The 27,051-nt window shown below is 63.4% G+C and overlaps 1 protein-coding gene across 3 annotated transcripts in view; it reads left to right on the top strand.

Moving 5' to 3' along the window:
* Positions 1–25,894, top strand: part of PARVB (parvin beta) — a 70,521-nt gene extending 44,627 nt beyond the window's left edge. The window contains exons 4-13 of one of the 3 annotated variants that reach the window (XM_059681411.1): positions 700–802; positions 2,055–2,195; positions 4,329–4,444; positions 7,796–7,854; positions 9,269–9,288; positions 15,111–15,172; positions 18,656–18,724; positions 20,586–20,687; positions 22,427–22,499; positions 23,792–25,894. In XM_059681411.1, coding sequence (XP_059537394.1) covers positions 700–802; positions 2,055–2,195; positions 4,329–4,444; positions 7,796–7,854; positions 9,269–9,288; positions 15,111–15,172; positions 18,656–18,724; positions 20,586–20,687; positions 22,427–22,499; positions 23,792–23,868 — 822 coding nt within the window. In that variant the 3' untranslated portion in view covers positions 23,869–25,894. Of the gene's footprint in view, positions 1–699; positions 803–2,054; positions 2,196–4,328; positions 4,445–7,795; positions 7,855–8,522; positions 8,752–9,268; positions 9,289–15,110; positions 15,173–18,655; positions 18,725–20,585; positions 20,688–22,426; positions 22,500–23,791 lie in introns of those variants that run through there. The other 2 variants (XM_059681412.1, XM_059681413.1) reach the window with 2 other exon arrangements.
* The last annotated feature ends 1,157 nt before the right edge of the window (positions 25,895–27,051 follow it).

Raw genomic sequence — 27,051 nt, 5'->3', positions numbered from 1 at the left:
CCCTGGTCCGGGGGTGCTGCTGAGCATGGCCCCTGGGGGCGCCGCAGGCACCACCAAGTGTGATGGGGGTGGGGGGCGCCACCGAGTGTGATGGGGGTGGGGGGCGCCACCGCGTGTGATGGGGGTGGGGGGCGCCACTGCGTGTGATGGGGGTGGGGGGGCGCCACCGAGTGTGATAGGGGTGGGGGGTGCCACCAAGTGTGATGGGGGTGGGGGGGCGCCACAGAGTGTGATGGGGGTGGGGGGCGCCACCGCGTGTGATGGGGATGGGGGGCGCCACCGCGTGTGATGGGGGTGGGGGGCGCCACCGCGTGTGATGGGGATGGGGGGCGCCACAGCGTGTGATGGGGGTGGGGGGGCGCCACCGAGTGTGATAGGGGTGGGGGGTGCCACCAAGTGTGATGGGGGTGGGGGGGCGCCACAGAGTGTGATGGGGGTGGGGGGCGCCACCGCGTGTGATGGGGATGGGGGGCGCCACAGCGTGTGATGGGGGTGGGGGGCGCCACCGCGTGTGATGGGGATGGGGGGCGCCACAGCGTGTGATGGGGGTGGGGGGGCGCCACCGCGTGTGATGGGGGTGGGGGAGCGCCACCGAGTGTGATAGGGGTGGGGGGTGCCACCAAGTGTGATGGGGGTGGGGGGGCGCCACAGAGTGTGGTCTGGGGGCGCTGCTGAGCTGGCCTCACTCCGCCCCCCCAGGTTCTCATCGACTGGATCAACGACGTGCTGGTGGAGGACAGGATCATCGTGAAGCAGCTGGAGGAGGACCTGTTCGACGGGCAGGTGCTGCAGAAGCTCTTGGGTGAGTCCCCGGAGGGCGGCTCCCCCAGCCCCTCCCCCCGCTCCCCGCAAAGGGCCACCCAGGCTGGGCCACTCGGTTCTCTATGTGGCAACATTGGTCACACGTCCTGAGAGTGGACTTGGCCTCAGCCCTGAGCCCTCAGCTCCCAGGTGGCATCCCGGGGCCTGGGCTTCAGGTCACATGTGTGTTCTCCCGTGGGCGTTCCACCTGAGCTCCCAGCCTCGGGCTGCAGCGGGTCCCCCACAGCTTCCAGAACCGTCCGCAGCTGCCACGCTGCTGGGTGCAGACAGCCAAGGGGAGCAGAGACATGTGGGCCCTGGACCGGGCCAGGCGCACAGTAGGCCTGGCGCACAGTAGGTGCTCAGTCGCCGTGTGTGGGTGGGGAGTGAGTGAATGAACCGAGCCCGCAGGCATCTATGATTGTGGTGCCTCAGGGACACCAGGGCTGCGTGTTCTAGTTCTAATCGGGGGAAGGAGGTCACGGGAGAGAAAGTGGGCGCCCAGGCGCCTCCAGTGAAAGGCCTCAAACAGAACTTTGCCGGGGACACTGCAAGATAGAAAGCCGTGGGGACAGCCTTTCTGAGGGCGTGGCTCGCTTAGATAAACAGCAGGAGGGAAACCAGGGCTCCTGCAGGTGTGGGTCCTCGGGCGGGAAGGGAGGGCGCCAGGCCGCGGCGGGCGTGGTCGCAGTCCCGAAGCTGCCTCGAGCAGAGGTGACAGGTCTTGTCGGCTCCTCGGACTGCCCCCTGCTCCCCCGGGAGACGGGATGGCCTCAGGGTCCTGACTGTGGGGTCCGGGGGGAGGAACAAGAGTGGGACCGCGGGTGCAGGGAGCATCGGCGGCCTGTCAGGCCCTTTATCTCCGCACCAAAGTCCTCTTCTCACCGGGAAGTCCTGGCCCAGCCTCCGCAGCTCCCGTCGGTGCCTGCAGGTGGCTCCTCGCCTGCCCACTGCGCCTTGAACCATTTGTCCATCTTATGTGCAGACTGTCCCCAAGGGGGACGTCCACGGCTTTCCCCTCGCCCCCCGCCCCCATCCCAGAGCAGTGATCTAAGGAGCCTGAGTGACCGGGGGTCTGGGGTTCTGTGGCCCCCCCCCCCCCCGCCCGTCCTCCAAGCCCCCGCTGTTGCAGGTGACCGGCTCCACCTCGGACCCGGACCCCGTGGGGAGGGGGCCTCCTCGCGAGCCACTGAGCAGGCGGCCGGCCCTGCGGCTCTTGTCTGACTCTGCCCTCTGCTCTGTCCTCGCTGTAGAAACGCTGGCGGGCTGCAAGCTGAACGTGGCCGAGGTGACGCAGTCGGAGATCGGGCAGAAGCAGAAGCTGCAGACGGTGCTGGAGGCCGTGCAGGAGCTGCTGCGGCCCCACGGCTGGGCGCTGCCCTGGACGGTGGACGGTGAGCGCTGCAGGGGGCGGGGCGTCCGCAGGGGGAGGGGCGTCTGCAGGGGGCGGGGCGTCCGCAGGGGGAGGGGAGGCATTGCCCTTGCTCATGGAGTCTCGCCTTGCAATGAACACACCAGTTCACACTCCTGCTCGGGCCAGGGGGCCAGGAGAGGAGGAAGCCAGCGTCCGCACGCCCAGGAGCTCAGGCATAAGGGACTCAGTCGCATCCCCATTCTCTGTGCCCCTCCCCCCTAACTTCAGAATAGAGTGGGGTGTTTCTGGTGGGGACATCGGGGGACCGCAGAGGAAGGATGGTGCCAGAGCAGCAGGAGCACAGCTGTTCTCAGTCCGTATCTTCTGAATCCTCAGGCTCCTTCTCAAACCCTGCCCACCGCACTGACTGTGGAGGCCGAGCCCCTCTGCCCTCTGCCCAGGGCTGGACCTTCTTGGGACGCTGGGTGGCAGACAGAGAAGCCATGAGACGTGGTGGGCGTAGAAAAATGAGTCTTAGGAGCCAGCGACCATAAGCCATTAGACAAAACAGTTCTTCGCAGCGAAGTCCCATAGGGGCAGCCGCATACCGGCTGATAAACGAGCACATCTTTCCCATAAAGCAGCAATGGCCTCTGTCCCCACAGCCGTTATCTGAGGAGCTGCACACTGCACGCTGCCCTGGCCCCGCCCCCTCCCACAGCAGTGGCCCCTGTGCTCTCCCTGGGAGCTGCAGCCTCAGGGGCCTCTCCAGCCTCGCTCGCCTCTCCCAGCCTCTCCCCAGCACACTGGCTGGTGAGCGTGTATGCTACTGTTTAGACCAGGGGCGGGCAAACTTTTTGACTCGAGGGCCACAGTGGGTTCTTAAACTGGACTCAGAAGAAGGAGCTGCGGCCGTGTTTCCCGACGTTGCCATGGTAACGCTGCTGCTGGTGAAGGAGCGGAGGGGAGAGCAAGAGAACCCTCCGCACTTTCGGCTCCGCGGGCCGGATAGAACAGCCAAACGGGCTGGTTTAGACCAAAGAGGCTTCTTTCCAGGCAGTGACCTTGCTGTGCCCTTAATGCAGTCCCTGGATGTTCTAATTAAGATTCCCATGCTCAGAGTGGCCTGGGCCGTCCGGCGTACTATCAGCAAGCCTGCGTGCTCTCATTAGCCGTGGCTATCCGGTGACTCTGGCATGGCTCCCACAGATGGGAGTTCAGGTTATAAGACAGAAGCCGTGGAGGGGGGGCCTAGGGGGGCCTTGCAGGGGACCCAGCCCCAGATGCCCAAGGCACCCCCTCCAGGTGAGCTCACTCTGACCCCCAGAGCAGGTCCCCAGGAGGGTCACGCCAGCCCAGGCTGTGTCTCAGAGCGTGCAGGCATCAGGAATAGGCGACCTCACAGTTCCCCCGGCCGAGACAGAGACGGGAAAGGTGAAGAAGCCGGCCGGGGGCCGCACGCTCTTGTCCTGGCTTCCTTCCCCACCCCCCTCCGGGCGGGCCAGGGCAGGGCAGTAGGGTGAGGCCTGGGGGCTCTCCCTGGGGCTGCGGCGAGACTTGTCCCTGGTTTCTTGGCATGGAGACCTAGGACAGAGCCCAGCTGCCCTCGCGGAGGGGCGCCGAGCGCCTGGTACACGGTAAGGCCCTGTGCAGAGTGGCCGCACCTGCTCCCCACGCTGGAGAGGAGCGAGTAGGGCTGACGAGGGCACGGCGACCTGGCGGGCGGGAGTCTCATCTTCCGTCCCCAAAGTGGCATTGCCCTTAATAACCTGCCCTGGCGGAGAGGCTGGCTGCAGAGATAATAGTGCTCATCGCGGTGGCAGGTGACTGCTCTCCGCGATCCTTTCCGTCTCCCGTGCTGATTTTCCTCTCGCCACTTCATCTCACCGCCGCCCAGCTCTCTCCCTTGAAGAATCCAGCTCTGCATTTAAAACATCCAAAGCATCGGGCTTTTCAAAGCGGTTACGCAGCTCACCTTAGGCCGACAGGAGAGCAAACAGCCAGGAGCTAGGAGGCGGCTCCCACGGGAGCTGTGCGCGCCCTCCATTCTTCCGCGGCCTGTGGGTTTCTGCGGATTTTCTCTGGTCTGAGGTCTCGGTTATGCTGCCTCTCGGACACGGGCTTGGGTTCCGGTATAACCATCTAAAGCGGCCCCTCTCCCCCTCCCCCCTAGCCATTCACGGGAAGAACCTGGTGGCCATCCTGCACCTGCTCGTGTCGCTGGCCATGCACTTCCGGGCGCCGATCCGCCTCCCCGAGCATGTCTCCGTGCAGGTGGTGGTCGTGCGGGTGAGTATCGCGGGCCGGACTGCGCAGCGGCACCGGCACCGGCTTTCTCCTCCTGCATTTCTCCACCTTCGTGCCCTCCGCCCCCCGACTTTCCGTGTCTCCCTCTTGACAACATGTCCGCCGCGCCCGGCGGCTCCGAGAGAAGCGATTGGAGCAGAGACAATGGTATTGATTTCAAGAGGCAGATTCGAAGGCCTGGAGCGCGAGGCTCGATCTCCCACATTTTTAACAAGAACATTCGTTGCTCTCAGAGCCGCCGCGGGATGCGGCCTCTCGACGAGGCTTACTGCTCGCTGAGAGGGATGAGGCGGCGGGTGAAGCGGGTCCCAGCCGGGCGCCCCCTCCTGCGCTGTGGCTGCCACCCCCTCCGCCCTCTCCCCCCACCCCGCCGGCCCCCCCCTCGGGTCCTCCCTCTGCTTCCCTCTGGGGAGCCTGTCCTTCTGAGGGCAGCGGCTGCCTCTCCTGCTGGGTCCGGCAGGTGCGGCCCAGACCTCCCTGACTCGGTGTTTGCAGTTTTGTCCAGTACGCGGCTGCTAAGCACCTACTGTGTGCCTGGAACTTCCCGCACGCTGGGGTCCGGCAGGAACAGCCGCTGCTGCCAGTGTTGGGGTGACACTCAGAACCGGGTGTCTTGAGTATTGATTTTATTTTTATTAATCCTCACTGGAGGGTATTTTGAGGATATTTTTTTCCATTGATTTTTAGAGAGTGGAAGGGAGGAAGAGAGAGGGAGAGAGAGAGAGAGAGAGAGAGAGAGAGAGAGAGAGACATGAACCGGTTGCCTCCCACATGCACCCCAACAGGGGTGGGGATTGAACTTGTAACCCAGGTATGTGCCCCTGACCGGGAATCGAACCTGTGACCCTCCCGTCCACAGGCTGATGCTCTAACCACTGAGCCCCAGCCAGGCTGTGTGTTTCATGGGAGATGCCGGCTCCAGGCTCTCCTCTGGTTTGTAAATGTTTAGGGCCGTGGGGTCTGGTCTGTGAGGCTCTGGCTGATGCTGTGTTTCCCAAAGCTGCCACCCCTCCCTTCCCCGGGGGCTGGCGCTGACCTGATAGGGGAGAACACCCTTCTCTTAAAAAAAAAAAATTAGATCAAAATTTATGGATAGATTTGAGAGAGAGAGAGAGAGAGAGAGAGAGAGAGAGAGAGAGAGAGAGGCACCGACTGGCTGTTCCACTCATTGACTCTTGTATGTGCCCTGACCCGGATGGAACCCACAACCTTGGCGACGTTCCACCGACTGAGCCCCCGGCCGGGCCGAGAGCCTTCCCCGGCATCGGTGGGGGGGCGAGGGGGCGCCTGCCACGGCCCGTTTGCTTCCTGAGGGGGAAGCTGTGGTCGGCGGTGGTGATGGGCGCAGGGGCCATCCTGTGGCCACCGTCTTGGCCGCCGGGAGAGGCTTCCTGAGGACACGCGGGGACGTGGTTCCCAGGCCCGCACACGTCAGCCCCGGGGGCGCAGGAATGGGGTGTTTCCTGTCGGGCCTGCGCTGAGTAATTGGGGTATTTCCACGCACCAGGAATCGGGGTATTTCCTTTCAGGCCTGAACTTTGGTCCAAGGGAACCGCTGGGGTTTGCGGAAAGTTTTCCTGACCCGGGCAAGCACTGCTGGCGCGCCCCCTCGCCCGGGTCAGGGGAGGATGCCTGGGGCCGCGGCCAAAGTCCGGCGGGGCGGGGCGGGCCCGGGAGCTGCCGGCCACAGGCCTCAGCCCGACGCCCACAGCTCAGGGCTGCCCCCCAGCTCCCCGAGGCCCCTGCCTGTCCCCCCGCGCCCCGCAGTGCGGGCTGAGGTGGAGGAAGGACGAGGCCAGGCGTACCCCCCACCCAGCAGCGGGGCCTCCGAGCTGCCGTGGTTTCCCCATGAGACCGAGGTCGCACTGCACGCCTGGAAGATACTCAGCTTCGTGTCCGTACTCGGGCCCGGCATCCGGTACCTGCCTCTCGTGCATTTGATGAGAAAGTGAGTCAGTGCTCAGGTCCCCCAGGGGCTCTCCCCAGATCAGTCAGGTGGGGCCGTGAGAGAGCCGCCAGCGCCCGCAAGGGGACAGTCCCCACAGGCTGAGCACAGGACACGGGGAGCTTGGGGCTGGAGAGGTGTCCGCAGGGCCTGCCCAGCAGGGAGGGAGCTCCCCGCCTCTTGAAGGGGCTCAGGAGGGGCTTGTGATGGGGGTGGGTTAGCTGGCCGCCAAGCTCCACCCCGAGGTCCCGTGACATACAGCCCCCCCCCCCCCAGCCCTGCCCTGCCTCCCCGTCTCCCTGCAGTCACGCCCTCACGTGCCAGGAGAAGTGTGTCACACACGTGCCATGGTCCTGGAGCTGCTCTAACAGAATGCCACCAAGTAGCTGCTTTAAAACAACAGACACTGCCCGGCCGGCGTGGCTCAGTGGTTGAGCATGGACCTATGAACCAGGAGGTCACCGTTCGATTCCCGGTCAGGGCACGTGCCCCGGTTGCAGGCTCAACCCCCCGTGTGGGGCGTGCAGGAGGCAGCCGATCACTGATTCTGTCTCATCATTGATGCTTCTCTCTCTCCTCCTCTCTTCGTCTCTGAAATCAATAAGAACATGTTTTTAAAAAATAAAAAATAAACGGACATTTATTCCCTCGAAGTTAGGAGGCCGGAGGTCCCGATAAAGGAGTGGGCAGGCCACTGTCCCTCCGAGGGCTCCAGGGGCAAGCCCCCTGCCTCCCCCCTCCTGGTGGCTGGCGGCTGGCTCAGTCCTGGGGTCCCTGGGCTTGTGGGCATCGTCCGGTCTCTGCTTCGTCGTCATGTGGCCTCTCTCCTCTGTGTCCACCTGTCTGTATCTCCACCGTCTCCCCTGGTCAGGACCTGGCCGTATGCACTGAAGACCCACCGGGTCCCCCGTGGCCTCCTCTTAGCTGATGGGATCTGCAAAGACTGTATTTCCAAATGAGGCCACACTCTGGGCTCTGAGTGGACACGACTCCGGGGGGGCCCTGTCAGCCCATGTTCGTGTGTTACTGCCCTGGGTGCCTCCCACGGTCCTGTCCTTCCTCATGCTCCTCACCTCCCGGTGCAGGGCGTGGTGTGAGGGGTCCCCATGGGAGCCAGGTTTCTCCCGAACCCCCAAAGCCGTCAGCTCTCGGAGCAACATGGAGAACCTGGGCGGGGAGGGGGGGGAGACAGCTTCCGGCCCCCAAAAGGGTCTCTGCCCGTGGCCTGGGTGCCTGGAGGCTCTGCACGGCTGCTGTTTCGTGGTCCCCACGGTGGCCTCGTGGGCCCGGCCAGCTGCACAGCTTCAGGTGCCCCATCCACACCCGCCTCCTCTTGTCTCCGCCTGCGCAAGCGCCTGTGTATTCACGTGTTCTTTTGGGGTTTTCAGAAGCGGGAAGGCCTGCTGCATTCCAGCCACGTCACGGAGGAGCTGACCACGACCACCGAGTAAGTGGCCCGGCTGCAGCCGGGGACCTGCCAGCCACGTCCCTCCCCATGGCCGTGACATCTTCACGCAGGCGTCTGCCTGGCCTCACCTCCACACACGTTCTTCAGCCCTCCCTCCCCTCCCCTCTCCTCCCCTCCCCTCCCCTCCCTTCCCCTCCCCTCCTCTTCTTTTCTTTTCCCTTCGAGGGAGGGCATGGTGGCAGTTTAGTTTGGTATCTGAATGAGGGGTTCCAGATCTATTATTTCTTCCCAAATAGAAGATTAACGGAAACATATGGCGTAGGTGTTAGGACTCGCACAGGCCGCCTGAAATCTCTTGTGGAACGAGACAGACAATAATAAATAAAAATACAGTTGATCATGTTCAAAATCTCAGAAGGAAGGAAAAGATGAAGGGAAATTTCAAACATTGGACTTGCGTAGAGCAGGCGTGCTAAAGCATTTGATGTGACTCCCCAAAGCCCGCAGGCTCTTCACCCCTCGTGTTAGAAGACGGGCCTCCAGAATGTGGCGAGGGAGGCAGTGGGCGTTCGGGTGCGCAGGGGGACCCCCGGTCCCAGTTCATTTATCCGTCCACACTGGCTCTGTCTGAGGAGAGAGCCTTCTGTTTCTTAAGGTGTCCTCCTCCCCTCCCGTCCAGCCTCAGCACCCTTCCCATTCCTCTCTAGGGCCAGCTCTGCGGCCACCTCCTCCAGGGAGCCCGCCCTGTTTGCAAGCGGGAGTGACTGCCTTCCTGTAGTTCCCACAGCCTCTCCTGTCTGTCACACTGTAGGTGGAAATGCAGGCTCACCCTGTCACCACCAGCGCCACGAGCACAGGGCCAGGGGTGTTCATGTCTGCCTGTGCGGCCCGCGCGTCGTAGGTGCTCAAGAAAATAGCTGATAAGCGAGGTGGAGGCAGAGGGTCTAGGGGACTTGGGGACGAAGTAAAGATCGCCTGCCTGTCAGGAAGGTGTGCACACGGGAAGGGTCTGTGCATTTGTGCCCCAGAAATCGTCCAGGCGAAGCGGCGTCCACCCTTTGTGGCTCCGGCCTGGCCCGGGTTCCTGGGGACCCTTAGTCCCGGGGTTCCCTGAAAGGGCGTCGCGTTTCCTCAGGAAACGGGCTCTCGGGCCAGCCGTTCGGCTGTAAAGCTGGCCGTCCAGGGCTGCCCGGAGGGCCGAGCTGCTGGCATGTGCTCCCCGTGGGCCACTCCCAGGATTTACCCTCCCCTGACGGTAGGGGCGGTTTAGATAGAGATGATTTCCTGCGGGACGGGGTTCGTCCACCTGTGGTCGCGTTTTATACAGAGCCGTCGGGTGGGCATTCCCGCCGGATTCTGCCTCAGCCCGTCGCCTCCAGCAGGCACTCGCTGCGGGCGAGCGGCCCCTCGTTCGTGTCTCTCTGACGGCTCTCTCTCTGTTTCTGTTTTGCAGGCAGATGATGGGCCGCTTTGGTAAGTAACCCAGGGCCGGGCGCGGGTGGGGGTCTGGGCCGCAGGGCGCTGGGCTGTCCCGGGAAGCCCCAGGGTTCACGCAGTCACGGGGAGTCCTGGACCCCCGGAAGCCCGGGCGCCCTGCGGGCCCTGCGCCGTGGCTGTGGTGGCCTCTCGGCGCTGGGAGCGGCCAGGGGTGAGGAGGCCTGGTGGCAGGAGGAGGGGGTGTCTGGGCACACAGGCTCTCGCCACAGGGACTGGGACGGAGCGGGAACCAGGACGAGGGGAGGGCGGGATGTGGTCCACTATGGAGCACCGTTAGCCAGAGACTGTCTTTGTGGGGTGAACTCCTAGTTGTTCACCCTAAAACCTCCAGCTCAGCAGCTTCCTTGGGGTCGGCAGCCTGGGCTCCGGGCCCCGCTGGCCGCCCCCCGGCCTGCTCCTTGCCCTCTCTGGTCCCCGCCTGTGAAATGGGTTCGTCGGCGGCTGCTGAGCGGATTCCGTGAGATGAGGAGTGTGTGCCTCCTGGGAGGCCCCCTCTTCCCGTGGGGCCGTGATTCCTGCGAGTTTGCTGTGCTGCTCCCCGCCCTGTTTTGGCCCCACGACCCCATCTTCCCCTCGGCGGGGGATGGCGGGTAAAGGGGCAGCGCGGGGCAGCGGGTAAACCAGAGGCGGGCTCGCTGCTTTGGGGGGAGCATGGACCCCGATGCCGTGTTCTCTGGCGAGCGGGTGGGGAGCGCGGCTGTCAGAAGGAAGAGTAGGCCCAAATGGAAACTCCTACTTGCGACTTGGGACCTGGCCCGGAGCTGGGGGACCGTCCCCCGGCTTGGCCCCCCCGGCTCGTAGCCCCGGGTTCCTGTGGGGACTGAGGGCGCATCCCTGCTCGTGTGGGAACAGGGCTGTCCATCCGCCAAGGCCTGGGCTTGAGGAAAGGCCGCAGCCAGGGGTCCTGAGCTCTCCCCTCGGCCGTGAGACGGGCGGGACGTCCAGTCCCCGCTGTGTTCTGAGCAGCAGGGCAGGCCTCCTGGTGTTTTTATTAATAATTAAAAGGTGGGTGCAGAGTCAGCTGCTGAGGGCGCTGACAGCTGTGGGCAGTGCAGCCCCGGGGGCCCACTGGGCCACCCCGAGTAGGCGGGCCGCGTGGGCAGCCCGGCCCTGCCCTGTGCTGGGGTGGAGGCCTGCCCGGGGCGCAGGGCACCCTCCCGTGGCCCCCCTGTCCTTCCTGCAGGGAGGGCCGGGCCGTGGGTGGCGGAGGCACAGAGGGCCTTGTGCGCTGTGGCCTGTGGTTTTCTGTTGTCACTTCCGTCGGGGGCGGGCCTGGCTGGAGGCGGGGGACTCGGGGCTGGGCCGCCCCCTCGAGGGACAGAGGGGCTCAGGATGCCCTCTGCGGGGAGCGCGGGGAGGGCGTGTGGGGCAGGGACGCGGCCGGCCTGGCCTCCTTCCTCCGCAGGCTCCCGCGTGCGTGTGCGAGGCAAACAGGCCATTAGTGGGTGGCAGGCAATTAGCTCGTCCCCGGTGGCGGCGCTGACGCACGTGGGTCTCCTGGTTACCCAGGCGGCAGCCTCGGGCGGGGCAGGCTGCGGCCCGTCTCCGGGGGCGCCCTCGGCCCCGCTCATCCCTCTGCTTGTTCTCTGTGCTGTCACGGGCCGGCTTCCTCACGCACCCCTTCCCCCCTCGCTCTTCGCCTCACCCCCCTGCCTCGTGTTAAGACAAAGGCACGGTCCCCTCAGTGACTTTAAGGGCCTCGGCCATCCCCTCCCCTCCTCTGGCCTCCTTGCTCCCGGCCCCGGCCCACGGGCTCCCTCTCTGCGCCCCAGCGCGCTCTCCCTCAGCTCGCAGAGCCCTGGCCTGGATGCTCTCCCTCTACACCCCCCCCCCAGGGCTCACTTGCTCAGCTCCTCCCGCTCCCTCAGACGCCGCTTCTCTGGGGCCCTCCTGACCCCTGTCCCGAGTGGCCACCCTCTGCCCCGCCCCCCCCGCCTTTACTCACGGCTCTGCTCCCCATGTCAGTGCTGCTCACCCGGGGCCCGGCCACGTGGGCAGACACGGGGTGCCAGGCGGTGTAGGGACCCCAGCCCTCCCGCTCTCCGTCCGCACGTGGCTGCCTGGATGGTCAGTGTCCTGTGGGCGGGAGCCAGGCTCCCTGGCCCGCATCGCCCAGGAGCTTCCGGAACACCCGGCAGACCCCTGTGGCCGAGGTCCCCCCCGCCCCCCGGCTTCCCAAGAAGTGTGTTTTCTGCCTCAGTTTCTCACATAAGCACTCGGAGCAGGGGGGTGGGTGGGGGGGTCCACTCTGCCCCACCCCCAGCTCCTGAACTCATCCCTCTTCTGCTGAGGTGGGAGGGGAGGCCCTTCTCTCCCCAGGGGAGTTGGGGAGCTGCAGCCTGGTCTCTATGGCAACCGGTTTGCTGCCTGCCTGTCTCCAAGGCGCCCCTCCCCCTCCCGGGCTTCTTCCCAGAACCCCTTCCCGTGAGTGGGGGCGAAGGGAGCTTTCCTCCCCCCTCCGGACCCCTCCCCGTCACATCCCCCCTCTGCCAGGAGAGCTGTGTTCACACCCCTCCTGGTGCCCCCCAACCCCCGGGCTCCCCACCTTGTAGACCCAGCCCCCCATGTCCTTGGGCCTTGACCTTGGAGGCCTCCAGGGACCAGGCTGACAGCATGAAAGAGGAAGTGGCTGGGACAGTGAAACCGGCAGCTGCCCGTGGGCCTCTGCTGGGGCGGTGGGGCGTGGTGGGTCCGAGGCACAGTGTCGAATCCACACTCCATGTCACGGGCGGCTGGTGGCGCCACTGGGAATGTTGCCCCGGCTCCCGGTCCCTTAAGAGCAGCCACGACTTCAGAGCCGTGGGTAAATCTTCCAGTTTAAAAAGCAAAACAAACAAACAAAAAACAAAAACAACGAAAACAACTTCGTCTGGACCAAACCAGATGACGAAGGCGGAAGGGGGCGGACACTGGCCCGCTCCAGTCGCGGTGGCTCCTTCCTGTGCCTCGGTTTACCCTCTGCCGCCCCCGCCTGTGCCCCTCCCCAGGGAGGGCTGCTCCCTGCTTACTTCCCTGACTGTCCCCGGACCAGGGAGGCGTGGGCTGCGCAGGACGAGCTGTGACGGGCCGAGTGCGAGCCTGCGGGCACTGCCTGTCCGGGCCTGGTCCTCAGGCCCGCGGCGGGGGAGGGGCCATCTCCGCTCCCACTGTGCCAGGAGCCACCTGCCTGGCGTCTGGCCTTGAAGTTGGGCCACGGGGACGGACCGGGGTCTGTGTGCACCGCCAGGGCCAGGCGCGTGTGCAGCCAGGCCTGCGGCATGGGGACGCGGGGACGCGATGCCCCTCGCCCGCCCGCCTCGGGAGCCCAGCGGTGGCCCAGCTAAATATACCCACCGACGTCACTGCTCCGCCGGAGGCTTCTCAGGCTGCCCTGGAATCCGTGCTCTGCTTCCGGAAGATCAGCTCCCCGCCGCTCAGGGATGCGGTCTGACTTAGACGATTGTAACCACAGCTCGCTGCGCAGGAGGGCTGCTGCGGGCTGGGCCTCATGGTCGTGCCCCCTGCCCCCACATATGCACACGGCAGTCCCCACGTTCGCGTGTGTACACATCACACACGCCTTCCTTCTCTCCCTTCGTCTTTGCCTCTCACCTTCCTCCCCCGCCCCTAAAGCCAAGAGACTCCCTGGGCTTGGAGCTGCCCCTGCCCCCTGCCCCTGGGCGCCCATGCCCTGGGGTTCTGAGCACCGAGCTCCTTCCTTTCAGGGCCAGGTGGGGGGCAGGGGGTGGAGCGGGGCCGGGGTGCGTCCTCCAGGAGCCCTGGCCCTGCAGCTCCCTGGGCCGGACCTGCCTTCTCTCTCGTTGCCCCTGCCTCCCCCTCCCGCCCCTCAGGCCGCACAGTCCAGGAGCACCCCTGAGCCGGCCTGGCTCCGGGCTCCGGCCACCCCCAGGCTGGCGGAGGAGACGTCCCACCCGCCCCCCTGGCTGGGCTTGCAGCCCCAGAGCTCCACACCGAAGCCCTGGTCCTACTGACTCAGGAACCGTGGGGACGGCTCCTTCAGGCCGGAAGTCAGGAGCCCCAGGCCCTTCCAGATGCCCCCCGCCCCAGCCGCGGCTCCCGTGGCCCTGCGTCCGCCCTGGCGGCCCCGCCCTCCTGCCGGGGCCCAGCGGTCCCGGGCTCTGTCCTGCCCGTCCTGTTGCCCGGTGGCCGGAGAGCGTGCGGGAACAAGCGGCATCGCAGGCCAGCCCTCGAGGACCTGGCGGTCCAGCCGACCATGCGAGCGCACAGATAGAACCCCAGGCGGGGTCAGGGCTGGCGGTCCAGCCGACCATGCGAGCGCACAGATAGAACCCCAGGCGGGGTCAGGGCATGAGAACGGGCCAGGGTGAGGAGGGATGGGCAGGGGCTGCTCTCTCCACGCCACAGAAGGCCGGAGGAGGTGATGGCCGAGAGCAGCTGCAGGAAGGGAGGCAGGCGAGCAGCAGGTGCACAGGCCTGTGGTGAGCAGGTGACAGTGGGAGCCTGGGAGCTGGTTGGAGGAGTGAAGTCAGGGAGGGTGTGTGTGTGTGTGTGTGTGTGTGTGAGAGTGTGTGTGTGAGAGAGTATGTGTGTGTGTGTGAGAGTGTGTGTGTGTGTGTTTGTGTGTGTGTGAGAGAGTATGTGTGTGAGTGTGAATGTGTGTGTGTATGTGTGAGTGTGTGTGTGTGAGAGAGTATGTGTGTGAGTGTGAATGTGTGTGTGTATGTGTGAGTGTGTGTGTGAGAGAGTATGTGTGTGAGTGTGAATGTGTGTGTGTATGTGAGTGTGTGTGTGTGTGAGAGTGTGTGTGTGTGAGAGAGTATGTGTGTGTGTGAGTGTGTGTGTGTGTGTGAGAGAGTATGTGTGTGAGTGTGAATGTGTGTGTGTGTATGTGTGAGTGTGTGTGAGAGTGTGTGTGTGTGTATGTGTGAGTGTGAATGTGTGTGTGTGAGAGAGGGTGTGTGAGTGTGTGTGTGTGTGTATGTGTGAGTGTGTGTGTGTGTGTGTGTGAGAATGTGTGTGAGTGTGAGAGTGTCTGTGTGTGTGTGTGTATGTGTGAGTGTGAATGTGTGTGTGTGAGAGAGGGTGTGTGAGTGTGTGTGTGTGTGTATGTGTGAGTGTGTGTGTGTGTGTGTGTGTGTGTGTGAGAGAGAGACGCTGAGCCCTTTGAGTCCCCAGCCCACAGGAGGAGAATGGTGTATATTGTAAGGGCGATGAGAAGCTGTTGGTGACGGTTAGTCTGCACGGGGATGGGGAGGACCCAAGAAACGGTCCGATTTGCACTTTAAAGAGTGTCTCTGCTTGATGGGGAGACTGGACCCGAGGGCTCGGAGTCGGGGAGGAGGCCTGCCAAGCCCGAGGCCGTAGCTGCGCCAGGTGAGGGCGATGGGGCTTGTGGGGGCGGCCACGGCCAGCGGAGAGGGGTGTCCGGCGGACCCACAGGGAGCGTGGGAACAGGACACCTCCGTCCTGGTGTGAGGGGCGGTGTCCATGCTGCCGGCTGTCATGTTGGAAGGTGGACGCTGGTGGCAGGACCCTCGGGGCGCTCTCCCCGCTGGAGCCTGCTCTGCGGTCCAGGCAGGCGTGACCCTCCTGTCCGGAGGCGGCGCCGCCTCTTCCGGGGACGGGCAGGGGACGGAGCAGCAGGCGGTGCCCTAAACCAGTGGTCGGCAAACTGCGGCTCGTGAGCCACGTGCGGCTCTTTGGCCCCTGGAGCGTGGCCACGAAGTTTCAGTCGCACCGTACGTGCGCGCCCGCACGTGGCATTTTGTGGAAGAGCCACTCTCAAGGGGCCGCCGTTTGCCGACCGCGGGCCTAACCCTCTCCCCGTGTCCCCCCAGAGCGGGACGCCTTCGACACCCTGTTCGACCACGCGCCGGACAAGCTCACCCTGGTGAAGAAGGTGAGTCGCCGTGGCCTCCGGGCCGGGAGAAGGCGGGGGCGGGTGTGGAGTCTCAGCACAGGTGCCACGCGGGTGGGAGTGGGATTATGATTAAAACGTGGTGACAGGCACCGAGTTAGCGGCTCTGAGCTCAGTGTCGCCGCGCCCGGGCACCTTCCCGCTCTCCTGCCCGCGTGTGCGGGGGCGCTCCCTCCCATCGGGGCTTCCTCTCTGTGGGAAATGTTTGCACGCGTGTCAGCCGCCCGCTCTGGCTGGCCTCACTCCGGCGAAGCTGCGTCCCCGCCGGCTCTGTACGCGGGAGGCCTTGGCCCAGAGGTGCCGCGCGTGGCTGTGGCCGCCGCCCCTCAGACAGGAGCGCAGAGGACCGGCCTCCCCATCAGCCCCGCCGCGGATGGAAAACCCGCTCAAACCCGAGGCTCTGGAGTCGGGGCTGGGGAATTCGGGGGCGGGGGCTCTCTTCCAGGAAGGCCTGTTCTCCCAGGAGGAATGGCGTCTCGCCCGCGGCTCGGGCTCACCTGACCCTGCGGACGTCTCGCTGCGCACGGCTTCCTGCTGCCCGTCGAGTCTGGGCCGTGATGTCTGCCAGTGACTCAGGAGAGAGCTTTGTCTAGGACAGTTTCCCCAAACACGGTTCTTTCCTTTTTGTTTTAAATGTGCTTTATTGGTTTGAGAGTGTGGGGAGGGGGAGAGAGAGAGACGGAGAAGCATTGATTTGAGAGAGAGAAACATTGATCGGCAACCCTCCATATGCACCCCCACTGGTGATCGAACCCATAACCAGGCCTGTGGCCTGACTGGGAATCTAGCCGGCAATGGTTCACGGGACGACGCTCCAGCTAACTGAGCCACCTGGCCAGGCCCAAACGCTTTCTTAGTGCAGGACTTGTCAGAGCCTTTACGATGCTGCCATGCTTGGAATTCTCTGAGAGAGCGTGACAGGAAGCGTTTTCCAAGCTTGTTTGTCAGCAGTGAGATGTATGATCTATGTATTGGGGGTCGGACACATCACACCCTGTGGAACCGCCTTTGGAAGGTGCTGGTCCAGGCGGGGCAGTGGGAGCCGCAGGTAGTTCTGGGACACGCTTTGCAGAAGGCCGCGGGTCATCCCGCTGGCCCTCCGGTTGGAGCCTTCTTGCCATCCTTGCGTCATGAGGGACAGACCTCGGGCCTCCGGGCAGTGCCCCGCCCCCGCGCTGGCCACACCTGGCCCCAGGGCCCTGCCAGGGCTGGTTCGGTGGACGATTTAAATCTGGCTCCCCACTCATCAGCTGTGTGAGCTGAGCCAGATTGTGTGCCCTGCCTCAGTTTCCCCATCTGTCGTGTAGGACAGAGGCAGCCGCCACCTCGCAGGGGTGCCCTGAGGGTAAAGTGTGCCCATGTCCGGCCAGGGTCCGGCACGCGGCACTCGGTCAGTAGGTAGCGCTGACCGGCGGCGGCCTAGGTAAGCTTAGCTTCGTCTTCCAGGAGAAATGATCCTAACTCGTCCTGCGAGAGGACATCTTGGGCACTGGCTGCTTAGCACCGAACAAGACAAAGTCCTTCCATCGCCCGACAGCTTCCCGCTTCCAGCCCCCACACTGAGCTGCTCTGAGGGGTTCCCTGTACCCCAGACTTAACTGCAGGGGACCCTGCCCCCCGTCCAGGTCTTTCCAGTCACCCCTCCTACTCTGTCCCATCCACCCACATCCGGCCGCGGCCTGAAGGTCCCAAAGGTTCACACTCATCTTTGTGGCCGGGCTGCTCTGCCCACCCCTCCCCTCCTGAACGCCCCCAACCCCCACCCCCCGGCCCAGCGCAAAGCCCCTCTGTGCCCCACCTCCAGGGCGGGAGGCACCCGCCTCTCCCGTGAGCCCCTCACCAGCCTCCCGTCTCCTTCCCCTCCTTGGCCGTGTCTCGATTTCTCTGTTCCCGTCGCTGGGTGTGTGCATGAGGATCATGTCACAGGTCTCCGGGGTGGGCTCTGGCCTGCTGGCCCATGTCCCCAGCACCCAGCAGAGGGTGGCACGTGGTGGCTGCTCCATAAGAACGAGCAGAAGGAATGTGGAAAGGACCTCGTGTCCAGGGGTAGGGTGGGTGGGGGTGGGATTGCTTGTCTAGGAAAGCTGGGTGTCAAGGCTGAGGAAGTTCACAGGTGACAGGTGTACAAACGCCCGCCTCCCGGGACCACGCCCGCGGACCTGTTTACTGAAACTGGGAGGCTGCGGCCCAGGCAGCCTGCTTTCCATCTTTCATGGTCCAGGTGGTGCCCAGGGCACATTTAAAAGTTCAGTGACTGCCGGGGTCCAACCCCAGCAGGTCCAGGGGTCCCCAAAGGTGTGGACGGAGTCGGCAAAGAAGGAACGACACGGAGACAGCATTCAGTTGATCAGCAGCCTAGCCAGGATCTCCAGCCAGGTTCTCCAGGTTCTCCAGCCAGGTTCTGTAGCCATGTTCTCTCGCTAGGTTCTCCAGCCAGGTTCTGTAGCCAGGTTCTGTCTCTAGGTTCTCCAGCCAGGTTCTGTCCAGGTTCTCCAGTCAGGTTCTCTCACTAGGTTCTGTCTCTAGGTTCTGTTGCCAGTTTCTGTCCAGGATCTTTTGCCATGTTCTCTCCAGCGAAGTTCTGTGTCTAGGTTCTGTGTAGGTTCTGTGTCTAGGTTCTATGTCTAGGTTCTGTGTCTAGGTTCTGTGTAGGTTCTGTGTCTAGGTTCTGTGTCCTGTTGTCTTGTTACATCCGTATTTATACCAGTTGATCCCAATCCTATCAATCTCTATTCCAAAGGTTAGGGCGTTTCTTATCTCCATTCCAGGGAGAAAAGATTATGTAGCTTAAGCATGATTGTTCGTAGTTAAAGTGATTAATTACCCGCCTGGCACTTAAAGGGGTTTTATTCCCTCCCTAACTTCAGGGGAAAATCCTTACCTGGGGAAACAACCTTTCTCAGAGAGGTGACCTTGGTTAAAACACATAATGCCAAGAAGGTGAGCAAACATATTAAGGACAGTATGCCATATATGCCAGGTCCCTTGAAACAGCAAGGATGGACCGGCTCCCGGCAAGTGACCTCCCTGCCAGGGGTCCTGCGGGGCCTGGGTGGGCGCGTGCACGTGGCTCGGTGATCAGGGATGCGGTTCCTTCTTCAGCCGGAGAGTTTGGGGCACATTCTCATTAAAACCGGGAGTTATTGTAAGAACATTTCGTTCTAAACACCAGCTTTTTATTTCAGTAAATAGAGGCGATTCGAGAAGTGTTTCCCAAAGCCAGGGCTGGACGCGTCCCATCGACCCCGGGTGGGAGCTGGTCTCAGCCCCTGTCCCTTTGTCTCGGGGGAAGCTGGTCTCAGCCCCTGCCCCTTTCCCGGGGGGAGCTGGCCTCTCTATCCCTGTCCCTGTGCGGGGGGAGCTGGTCTCAGCCCCTGTCCCTTTGTCTCGGGGGGAGCTGGCCTCTCTATCCCTGTCCCTGTGCGGGGGGAGCTGGTCTCAGCCCCTGTCCCTTTGCCTCTGCAGTCTCTCATTACCTTCGTGAACAAGCACCTGAACAAGCTGAATTTGGAGGTGACAGAACTGGAGACCCAGGTGAGTGTGTTCTGGGTGGGAGGGCTCTGATTCCAGGGGCCCCGTGAGCAAACCTGCTGCCATCGCGCTCGTCCCTGCAGCTCCAGCCCAGCCACCCCCGCCGTCTCAGACCCTCCGCCTTTCTTTCCTGGGGCCGTCAGAGCAACGCTCACAAACTGAGTGGCTTAGACCAGCGGTCGCCAACCGGTGGTCCGCGGACCCTGGTGGTCCGTGAGGTCGGAAAGGTTGGTGACCGCTGGTTTAGACAATAGACATCTAGTCTCTCCCAGTTCCGAGGCGAAAGTCCCAGCAGAGGCAGGGCTGGTGACCCCTGCAAACATTTTTTAATACTGACCCAAGCCATGTTCTGGGTGGGAGGGCTCGACAGTATATATATATATATATATATATATATAATGTTGTTGTTAATCCTCACCCGAGGGTAGTTTTCCATTGGTTTTTTTAGAGATAGTGGAATGGAGAGGGAGAGACACAGAGAGAGATTTGTTGTTGTGGGAGAGACACGTTGATTGGTCGCCTCCTGCGCACGCCCTGGCCGGGGCCTGGGGTTGAACCTGCAACCCAGGTGCCTGCTCTTTACTGGGAATTGAACCCAAGACCCTTCGGTGCCTGGGCTGTTGCTCTAAACACTGAGCCACGGGCCAGGGCTCTTTTCACGTTTGATGTCTCCTGTTAGTGATGCGTGTGACATCTGCAGGGTTTTGTATCCGATAAGGCAACATGGATACCGGTAGGGAGAGGACTCATCTTGCAAACAGGCAACGTGCACTCCCCGCACCGCTGCACACAGTGCAGACCCCACGTGCGTCCTCTCCCGCGGGGCTGGCTGAATGACATCTCTGGACTGGCTTCCTTGATGTCGGAACGCAGCATAGAACACGGGGGCTTTAGGCTGTGAGGGGGCAGCATCGCTCGCCTCTGAATTGGTCAGGGGTCCCCCCCACTCCCACTCAAAACGCGAATTGCACCGTGGGATGAGTTCCCAGCAGTCGGCGGGCGTCAAGACAAAATACCATTTCCCGGGATTAGCGGCCGGAATCTGGAGCCGCGAGGCCTGGCTCCGGCTCCTCGCGCAGCTGATCCGCTGAAGCCGGCTGATTGCATTCACTCCGCTCTCGCTAGTTTCTCATTTGCTTTTCTAATTAAAAAAGTAATTCAGGTTCATTGTCGGGAAGTCTGAGACGGCAGATAAGCAAAACAAAGAAAATCCCCCGCAATGCCATCTGTGCCCGGGCTCCTTCCAGACCTCCCTCCTCACGGACCGTCCTCCGGGCAGCCCGTTTGCATGTGGATTGTGTGCGAATGCGTTGATTATGTCAGCGCCTTGCTAACGCGCACACACGGCCGCTGCTTACCTGCTGTCAGAGAGGTTAACGGTGCGGACGTATACGAACTGACAGGCAGAAACCCTCCCTCCTCCCTCCCCTCTGTCCCTCCATCGTCCTCTCCAGGGGTCACTGTAGTTCCCGGTGCGATGGACATTTTTCTAGGTATTTTATGTCCATAAATGTATTTCCTAGATGGCACTGGATCACACTGCACAGGTGTTTGTAATGTTTTTCTCCCTTTCAGTATATTTCTATTGATTTCGGAGAGGAAGGGAGAGGGAGAGAGAGAGAGAGAAAAACATCAATGATGAGAGAGAATCATTGATCAGCTGCCTCCTGCACGCTCCACACTGCGGATCCAGCCCGCAGCCCGGGCATGTGCCCTGACCGGGAATTGAACCCTGACCTCCTGGTTCATGGGTCAGTGCTGAACCACTGAGCCACACCGGCCAGGCCAGGTTCCTCCTCCTGAGTGGACATGTAGCAGTGCCGCTCCGTGCGCGAGCCACAGCGTCACCACGTGTTTCCTGTAGTTTGCAGACGGCGTGTACCTGGTTCTGCTCATGGGCCTGCTGGAGGACTACTTCGTGCCCCTGCACAACTTCTACCTGACCCCAGACAGCTTCGACCAGAAGGTACGCGCGTCTCGGCCACACGGTCAGGTGCCCCGCAGCCCTCCGGGGCCGGGCGCTCTGCAGACATGGAGCTGCACCACGGGTGGGCTCGCGGTTCGACGGGGCCCACGTGAAAGAAGGAAACCCGACGCGGGGCCGGGTGCCTTGTTCTGTCCCGGGTATTTCCTGCCCGACTAGATCGTCCTTAGTAATCGTGGTCAGTGTTGGCGCAGTTGCCCGCCCGTCCCCTGTATACGTGCCACGCGGGCGTCACGGCTGGGTCCCCTGCTGCTCCCCCAGCTCCCAGGTGCCGTGCTCAGGGTGGTGCCGAGCCCGTGGCGTGGCCATGGGGCCGTGGCCTCCTGTCCCCTGCTCTTGCCCAACCAACACGGTCCTGTTTTATCCCTATGAAAACAAGGCATCTTCTTTGAGTATATACATCTATATATATTTTCATTCCTGTGGATTGTGTCTAGCAAAATTCCCCGAATAGGATTGTTTGGTTCAAGGGCCTAACCTTGACGTTTGGGTTGCTGGCTCTCCGTCCGTGCCCAGCCCTGGGTGCCCGGGCCGTTCGCCTCCCGCCTGGGCCTCCTGAAGTCCAGCCGCCGCAGCATGTAGTCGCCTTGGAAACTTGGCGAATGGACTGACCGTATTGCCTTGGACGCATGGGCATCTGTCATGTCATTCCCCCAAAGCGCTAGGCCCACGAGTCAGAGAGGCGGGCAGCCAGGGGAACCCTTGAAGCCAGGCCAGTGCGTATGAGTCTGCCCGCCGCACCTGGTGGGCTGCTGGCGCGGCCCAGCACCCGTCCGGCCCCGCACCGAGATGGAGCAGTGAGTCCATGTGAATGGGAGTGTGAGGGAGAGGGCAGGGGACCCAGCCGAGCTGCGGAACCGGCAGGAAACGGTGCCTTGTGACGTCCCGGCCACGAGGGCACCGCTGGAGACGAGGCTCGTGCCCTGCGGGCGCGACTTGACTGGTGGCAGAAGCATTGCTGGGGAGAGAGTTTTTCTTGGTTCAGAGGAATGACACTGCTGGGGAGGATGGCGAGGCTAGCAGGCGGCCTGGGCGAGGCCCTGTGCCAGCGGCTGGGTGCCGTCCCCCTGCCCGCCTTCCCCTCCGACACCTTTGCTGCCCTGGCTGGAGGAGGAGGTCGCTCCTTCCCGTCCCGTTCGCCTTCGCCTGTGCGTGGGAGCTGGCGGGGAAGGCTGCTTTCGGTTCCCAGGTCAGGCTGGTGCCTAACCTGACTCCCTCTCCCCGTCCTGTCTCCGCCTGGACCCGCGGCCCGCTGTGCGTGTGCCGACGAGCCGATCTGGATGGTGGTCAGCTGATGGCTGGGGGCGGAGGGAGGTGAAGGGCTGCTCTGTGCTGGGGACAGGGCCCAGGGCCCGGCACCTCTGGGAAGTGACTTGTCTCCTCTGAGCCTCGGTTTCCTCATCTGTCACTTCTCATCCTGTGGATGTGCCAGGGCCTGGGGCAGACACACAGGGACCCCGAGCCCCCAAGAACAGGCTCCCTGCCTTCACCCCTGCGTCTCCCAGCCGCCCCTGATCACTGGTGAGGGGAGGAAGGACCACTCAGTGAGCGTGTGCTGCCTCAACAGACGTCTGCCCGCCGTGCCCTGGGCCGGGTGCCCTGGGCCTTGGTCATTAGGGACCACTCTGTCCATGCTGGCTCCCTCTGTCCTTTCGGAGGAGCGTGGGGGGGGCGGGCGGGCTGGGCAGCGTGGCCCCGGCGTTAACCCCACTCCCTTGCAGGTCCACAACGTGTCCTTCGCCTTTGAGCTGATGCTGGACGGGGGGCTCCAGAAGCCCAAGGCCCGGCCAGAAGGTAAGGCCCGCCCGGTGCCCTGGGGAGGCGGGCGGCAGGGAGGGTGGCCGGGGGCCCCCTGAGGGTAGCCTCTGAGCGGGCGGCTCACAGGCCGGCTGTGCCGACCCGGGTGTCCCTGCCCCGTGGCCCGAGCTCCGGCTTTGGGGACCAGGCGGGCTGCGCTGACGGAGCACCAGTGCCCGGTCTTCAGTAACCACGTGACCCGGAGCCGCGGCCCCTGCCCCGGGCCTCGGGGTGTAATGGCGTCTCGGGCCGGTGCTGGGGCTGGGATTGCGTCATGGCCCGAAGGACGCAGAGGCTGGCTTCACTGCCTGAGAGGCTGCCGGGCGGTGCCCCCTGGCCAGCGAACGGCGATGCTCGTGAGCAGGGAGGTGGCGCGTCCACGCCCCACGGGGGGCTGAGGCCAGGGCCCGGTGAGGCCCCCTCGCCGCCCCTTCCGGCCGCTGTGCCCAGTGGCCCACTCCAGGGTTCTCCAACTCGAGGGGCGTCTGAATCCCAGAAGGGCTTCTCCAAGGACAGATCCCGATTCAGGGCTGAGGGATGGGCGCAAGTCCCATTTGTAATAGGTTTCCAGGTGACGCCAAGGCCCCGCGTCCGGGGAACCCACTTTGAGAATCGCCGTCCTCAGCCCAGCATGAGCTCTGGCGGGATGTGTTCATTCCTCTCCCGACGCCCATCAGGGACAGGAAAGCCATCCCGTGACCCATGAACCACAGCCCCCCGCCCCCTGGGCCAGGGCACCTGTCTGAGGTCAGGGTATGTGAGGACCAGAACCCGGTGCCTGAGTCCCAGGACCGGTGCCCTTCCCACCATGCAGGCGCCTGCATTTGCTGGGCCCCAGAGGGAGCTGACAGGCCCCAGTGTCCTGGGCAGGCCACACCACGTGCCCAACTTCAGGGGGGGGGGGGCGGGGATGGCAGCTGCCACCTGTCCACCCCAGGAGGCCGGCCCCGCAGCACCCGTAGTCCTGGCACCGGTGAGCCCGTGGTGTGTGGCCCCAGCGAATGTCCTCAGCTGCTGTAGACCCCACTCCACGCAGACGTCACCGGTCGTCACACTAGTCCCCATGCGAGTCCCAAGGGGATGGAGGGGCACCCGTGCTGGCCACCCCAGGGCTCATCGCACAGGTGGCGGCCGGGGGCTCGCGGGAGACCTGTGTCTGGGATGCACTGCCCAGAGCGGCCGGGATGGTGCTCCGCTGCAGCCACGCAGGCCCAGGCCCAGGCCCAGGCCCCAGCGCCAGCCAGGCCCCAGGCGCGTCTCCCTAACGCTCCTCCCTGCTTCCTCTGCAGACGTGGTGAGCCTGGACCTCAAGTCCACGCTGCGGGTCCTCTACAACCTGTTCAACAAGTACAAGAATGCAGAGTGACGCGCGGCGACGTTCCTGCGCTCCCCACCAGCCCGCCCTCTCCCTGCTGCCCCCACCCTCCGGGGTTGTTGCCCCGACCTCCTGCCCGTGTCTGTGAGCTGCAGGGCTCTGAGGCCTCGCTTCTGTGGGCTCCCGGCTGAGTCAGCGGCTGTCGGCCTGGATCAGACGATGAAAAGGAAAAACGCCGGAACCCAGGCCCCTCAGCCCCGGGAGGGGCGCCCGCGTTCCATCTGACGGCACAATTAGGGGTCCCCGGCAGCTCGGCCATCCTGGCGGGACCTCCCGGGAGCGAGGCCTTCTTAGTAAAGAGCGTTTTGCAGTTTTAAAAACTCCACTCAGGTCCCAGAAGCCTTTGCTGTGGCAGGAATGTCCCCCCACGTTCCTGCTTCGTGGCCGCTCCGTGTTGTGTTCATCTCGTGTTCGCACAAACTTCTGAGGCCCAGCGGCCCCGCCGCCCGCCGCCCAGGGAGGGGGACCTGCCCAGGGGACGCCTCTGCTTCTGCTGCCGGTGGGCCGGTGGGAGCGGGGCCGCGGGATGCAGTTCAGAAACGTCCAAGGCAGGTGTATCCCTTCGCTCCGGGCGCCGCGCCAGAGCCGCAACTGGGCCGCTCCGACGACAGAGTTTATTCTCTCAGCCCCGGCCCGGGAGCCCGAGCGCCAGGCGGGCAGCGTCGGTTCCTTCGGAGCCTCCTCCTTGGCCTGCAGACACCTCCTCCCCGGTCCTCCCGGGCGTCCCTGTGTGTGTGTGTGTGTGTGTGTGTGTGTGTGTGTGTGTGTGTCCTGATCCTTCTTATAAGGACACTAGTCATGCTGGGCCACCCCCAGCCACGTGACCTAATTTCACCGGCATCACCTCAGGCTGCCTTTTCCGAGGCCCTGGGGGTTAGGGCTCCAGCCCGTGGGTCCTGGGGGCCACGGCAGCCCCTCCTAGGGGGAGCGAGGCTTTCCTCTCGATCCCCGAGTCTTGGCACTTCCCCTGGGCACCTGCAGGAGATGCTGCTCACCCCCTTGCCCACCGTGCGGAGGAGAGAGATGGGGAGGCTCCGCTGGGTGTCTGGTGGCTGTGTGCTGGGGCTCAGCCCCCAAACTCGGCCCCAGCGCCCCAGCTGGGGTTTATGATGTGCGTGCGAACCCCGTGGCGGCCCCTGCAATCAGCCTCCTCCCCCCTTTCTCTTCGAGGTTGGCCTTCCGCAGGGCACAGGCTGTGGAGAACGTGGCTGCTGTTCAGTGGGCTGTCCCTGCTCGGGATTTGGGAAAGGGGGCAGCATCCCATCTCGGCCGGCCGCGTGCAGGCTGGGTGGGCTCAGGGCGTGTTGATGGATGGAGGTGCCAGGGTGAAAGGAATAAGTAAGACGGCATTAGGTCGTCTCCGGCGGGGTGCATGGAGTGGCAGGGCGGTACTGGCACGTGGCTGAGCTGGGACAGTCAGTGCCGCCTTCATTACAGCCCCTGGGGCGGGAGGCCCACCCACCTGGCGTGCTCACCCGTCCCTGGGGCCATGCGGGGAGGAGGCAGCCTTGGGCGGCCTGCCCGGTGGGCAGCTCTGCGGGTTCCTCGGCCCACGTGGAGGCCGGTGGGAGAGCGAAAGGAACAGTGAGATGGGGAACGGACTCCCGGGCGATCGCCTCGCAGCGCTGAGCCCATGGTTCCCGGGAGGGTGTGATATTTCATCCGAGCTACTTTTCCGAGTTGGTTCAAAGGTTGGGAGTGCCTTACGCACACCTGCTAAGGCCCTCTTCGGCTGCACCATTTCACTTTTCCTTGTTCCACTTTCCAGTGTGAGTCAAAACTCACAGCGCGGCCTGGACGGGTGCACTGGGGGCCAGCCCCAGGCAGAAGTCGGGTGGTCCTGGCCCGTGTGGCTCGGTTGTTTGGGCATCATCCCGTGCACCCAAAGGCCCCAGGTTTGATTCCCCATCAGGGTTCAATCCCCAGTAGGGGGCGTGCAGGAGGCAGCTGATGGATGTGTTGTTCTCTCATTGATGTTTCTCTCCCTCTCCCTCTCCCTCTCCCTCTCCCTCTCCCTCTCCCTCTCCCTCTCCCTCTCCCTCTCCCTCTCCCTCTCCCTCTCCCTCTCCCTGTCCCTCTCCCTCTCCCTCTCCCTCTCCCTTCCTCTCTCCCTAAAAATCAATCAAAATAAGAAGGGTGAGCGCTGCTTGGGGAATGAGTCCTTCGTGTGATCAACCCATCGTCTCGTTGGCTTGGGGAGGTAGTTGTCCGGGCGTGAGTTCAGGTCAGGGAAGCTGGGCGTCTTTGGGGTTGCACATGCCCAGGGAGCTGCGTTTGTCCATCGAGGGGCTCTCAGCACAGGAACCCAGTGAGCGCCAGGCCGGCTCTCCAGGCCCAGGCGATGCGCCTTTGTCCCTCCCCCACCCACTGGCCTCGGGCGCCTGCCTGAGGCTCCGTTTCCCCTTTAACAACCACAGGGATTATGCAAGTGCGAGCCCAGCGCGGGCCCCGCGTTTCAATTGGATGTGACAAAGAGCTGTGCTGTTCTAAAGCAACGGGATCCCTCCTCCTCCCCTCTGTGGGCCAGTGTTTTATTGTGTTTATAACCGTTTCAAGCACTGTTTACTTTGGATTTCTGGATATTAAATAAAAGCTACTCAAACCCCCGCTGTGTTGTTGACCTGCCTGCCCGCGACCGCTGGAAGCTGACACCTTCCATGTGTGCTGGGGGCCTGCGTGCCCTACGGCTATGAAGCCCAGGCTGTTAGGAGAATGCCCTGTGGTGGGAACAGACCGCTGGGATTCTAGGAGAATGTCCTGTGGTGGGAACAGACCGCTGGGATTCTAGGAGAATACCCGGTGGTGGGAACAGCCTCTGGGATTCTAGGAGAATGTCCTGTGGTGGGAACAGGCCGCTGGGATTCTAGGAGAATGGCCTGTGGTGGGAACAGGCCGCTGGGATTCTAGGAGAATGGCCTGTGGTGGGAACAGGCCACTGGGATTCTAGGAGAATGTCCGGTGGTGGGAACAGCCGCTGGGATTCTAGGAGAATGGCCTGTGGTGGGAACAGCCGCTGGGATTCTAGGAGAATGGCCGGTGGTGGGAACAGGCCACTGGGATTCTAGGCCACTGGGATTCTAGAAGAATGCCCTGTGGTGGGAACAGACCGCTGGGATTCTAGGAGAATGTCCTGTGGTGGGAAGAGGCCGCTGGGATTCTAGAAGAATGTCCTGT

This window comes from Myotis daubentonii, chromosome 2, assembly GCF_963259705.1.
Source record: "Myotis daubentonii chromosome 2, mMyoDau2.1, whole genome shotgun sequence".
NCBI classification, from domain to species: Eukaryota; Metazoa; Chordata; class Mammalia; order Chiroptera; family Vespertilionidae; genus Myotis; species Myotis daubentonii.
This window is presented reverse-complemented; position numbering and strand designations above follow the sequence as displayed.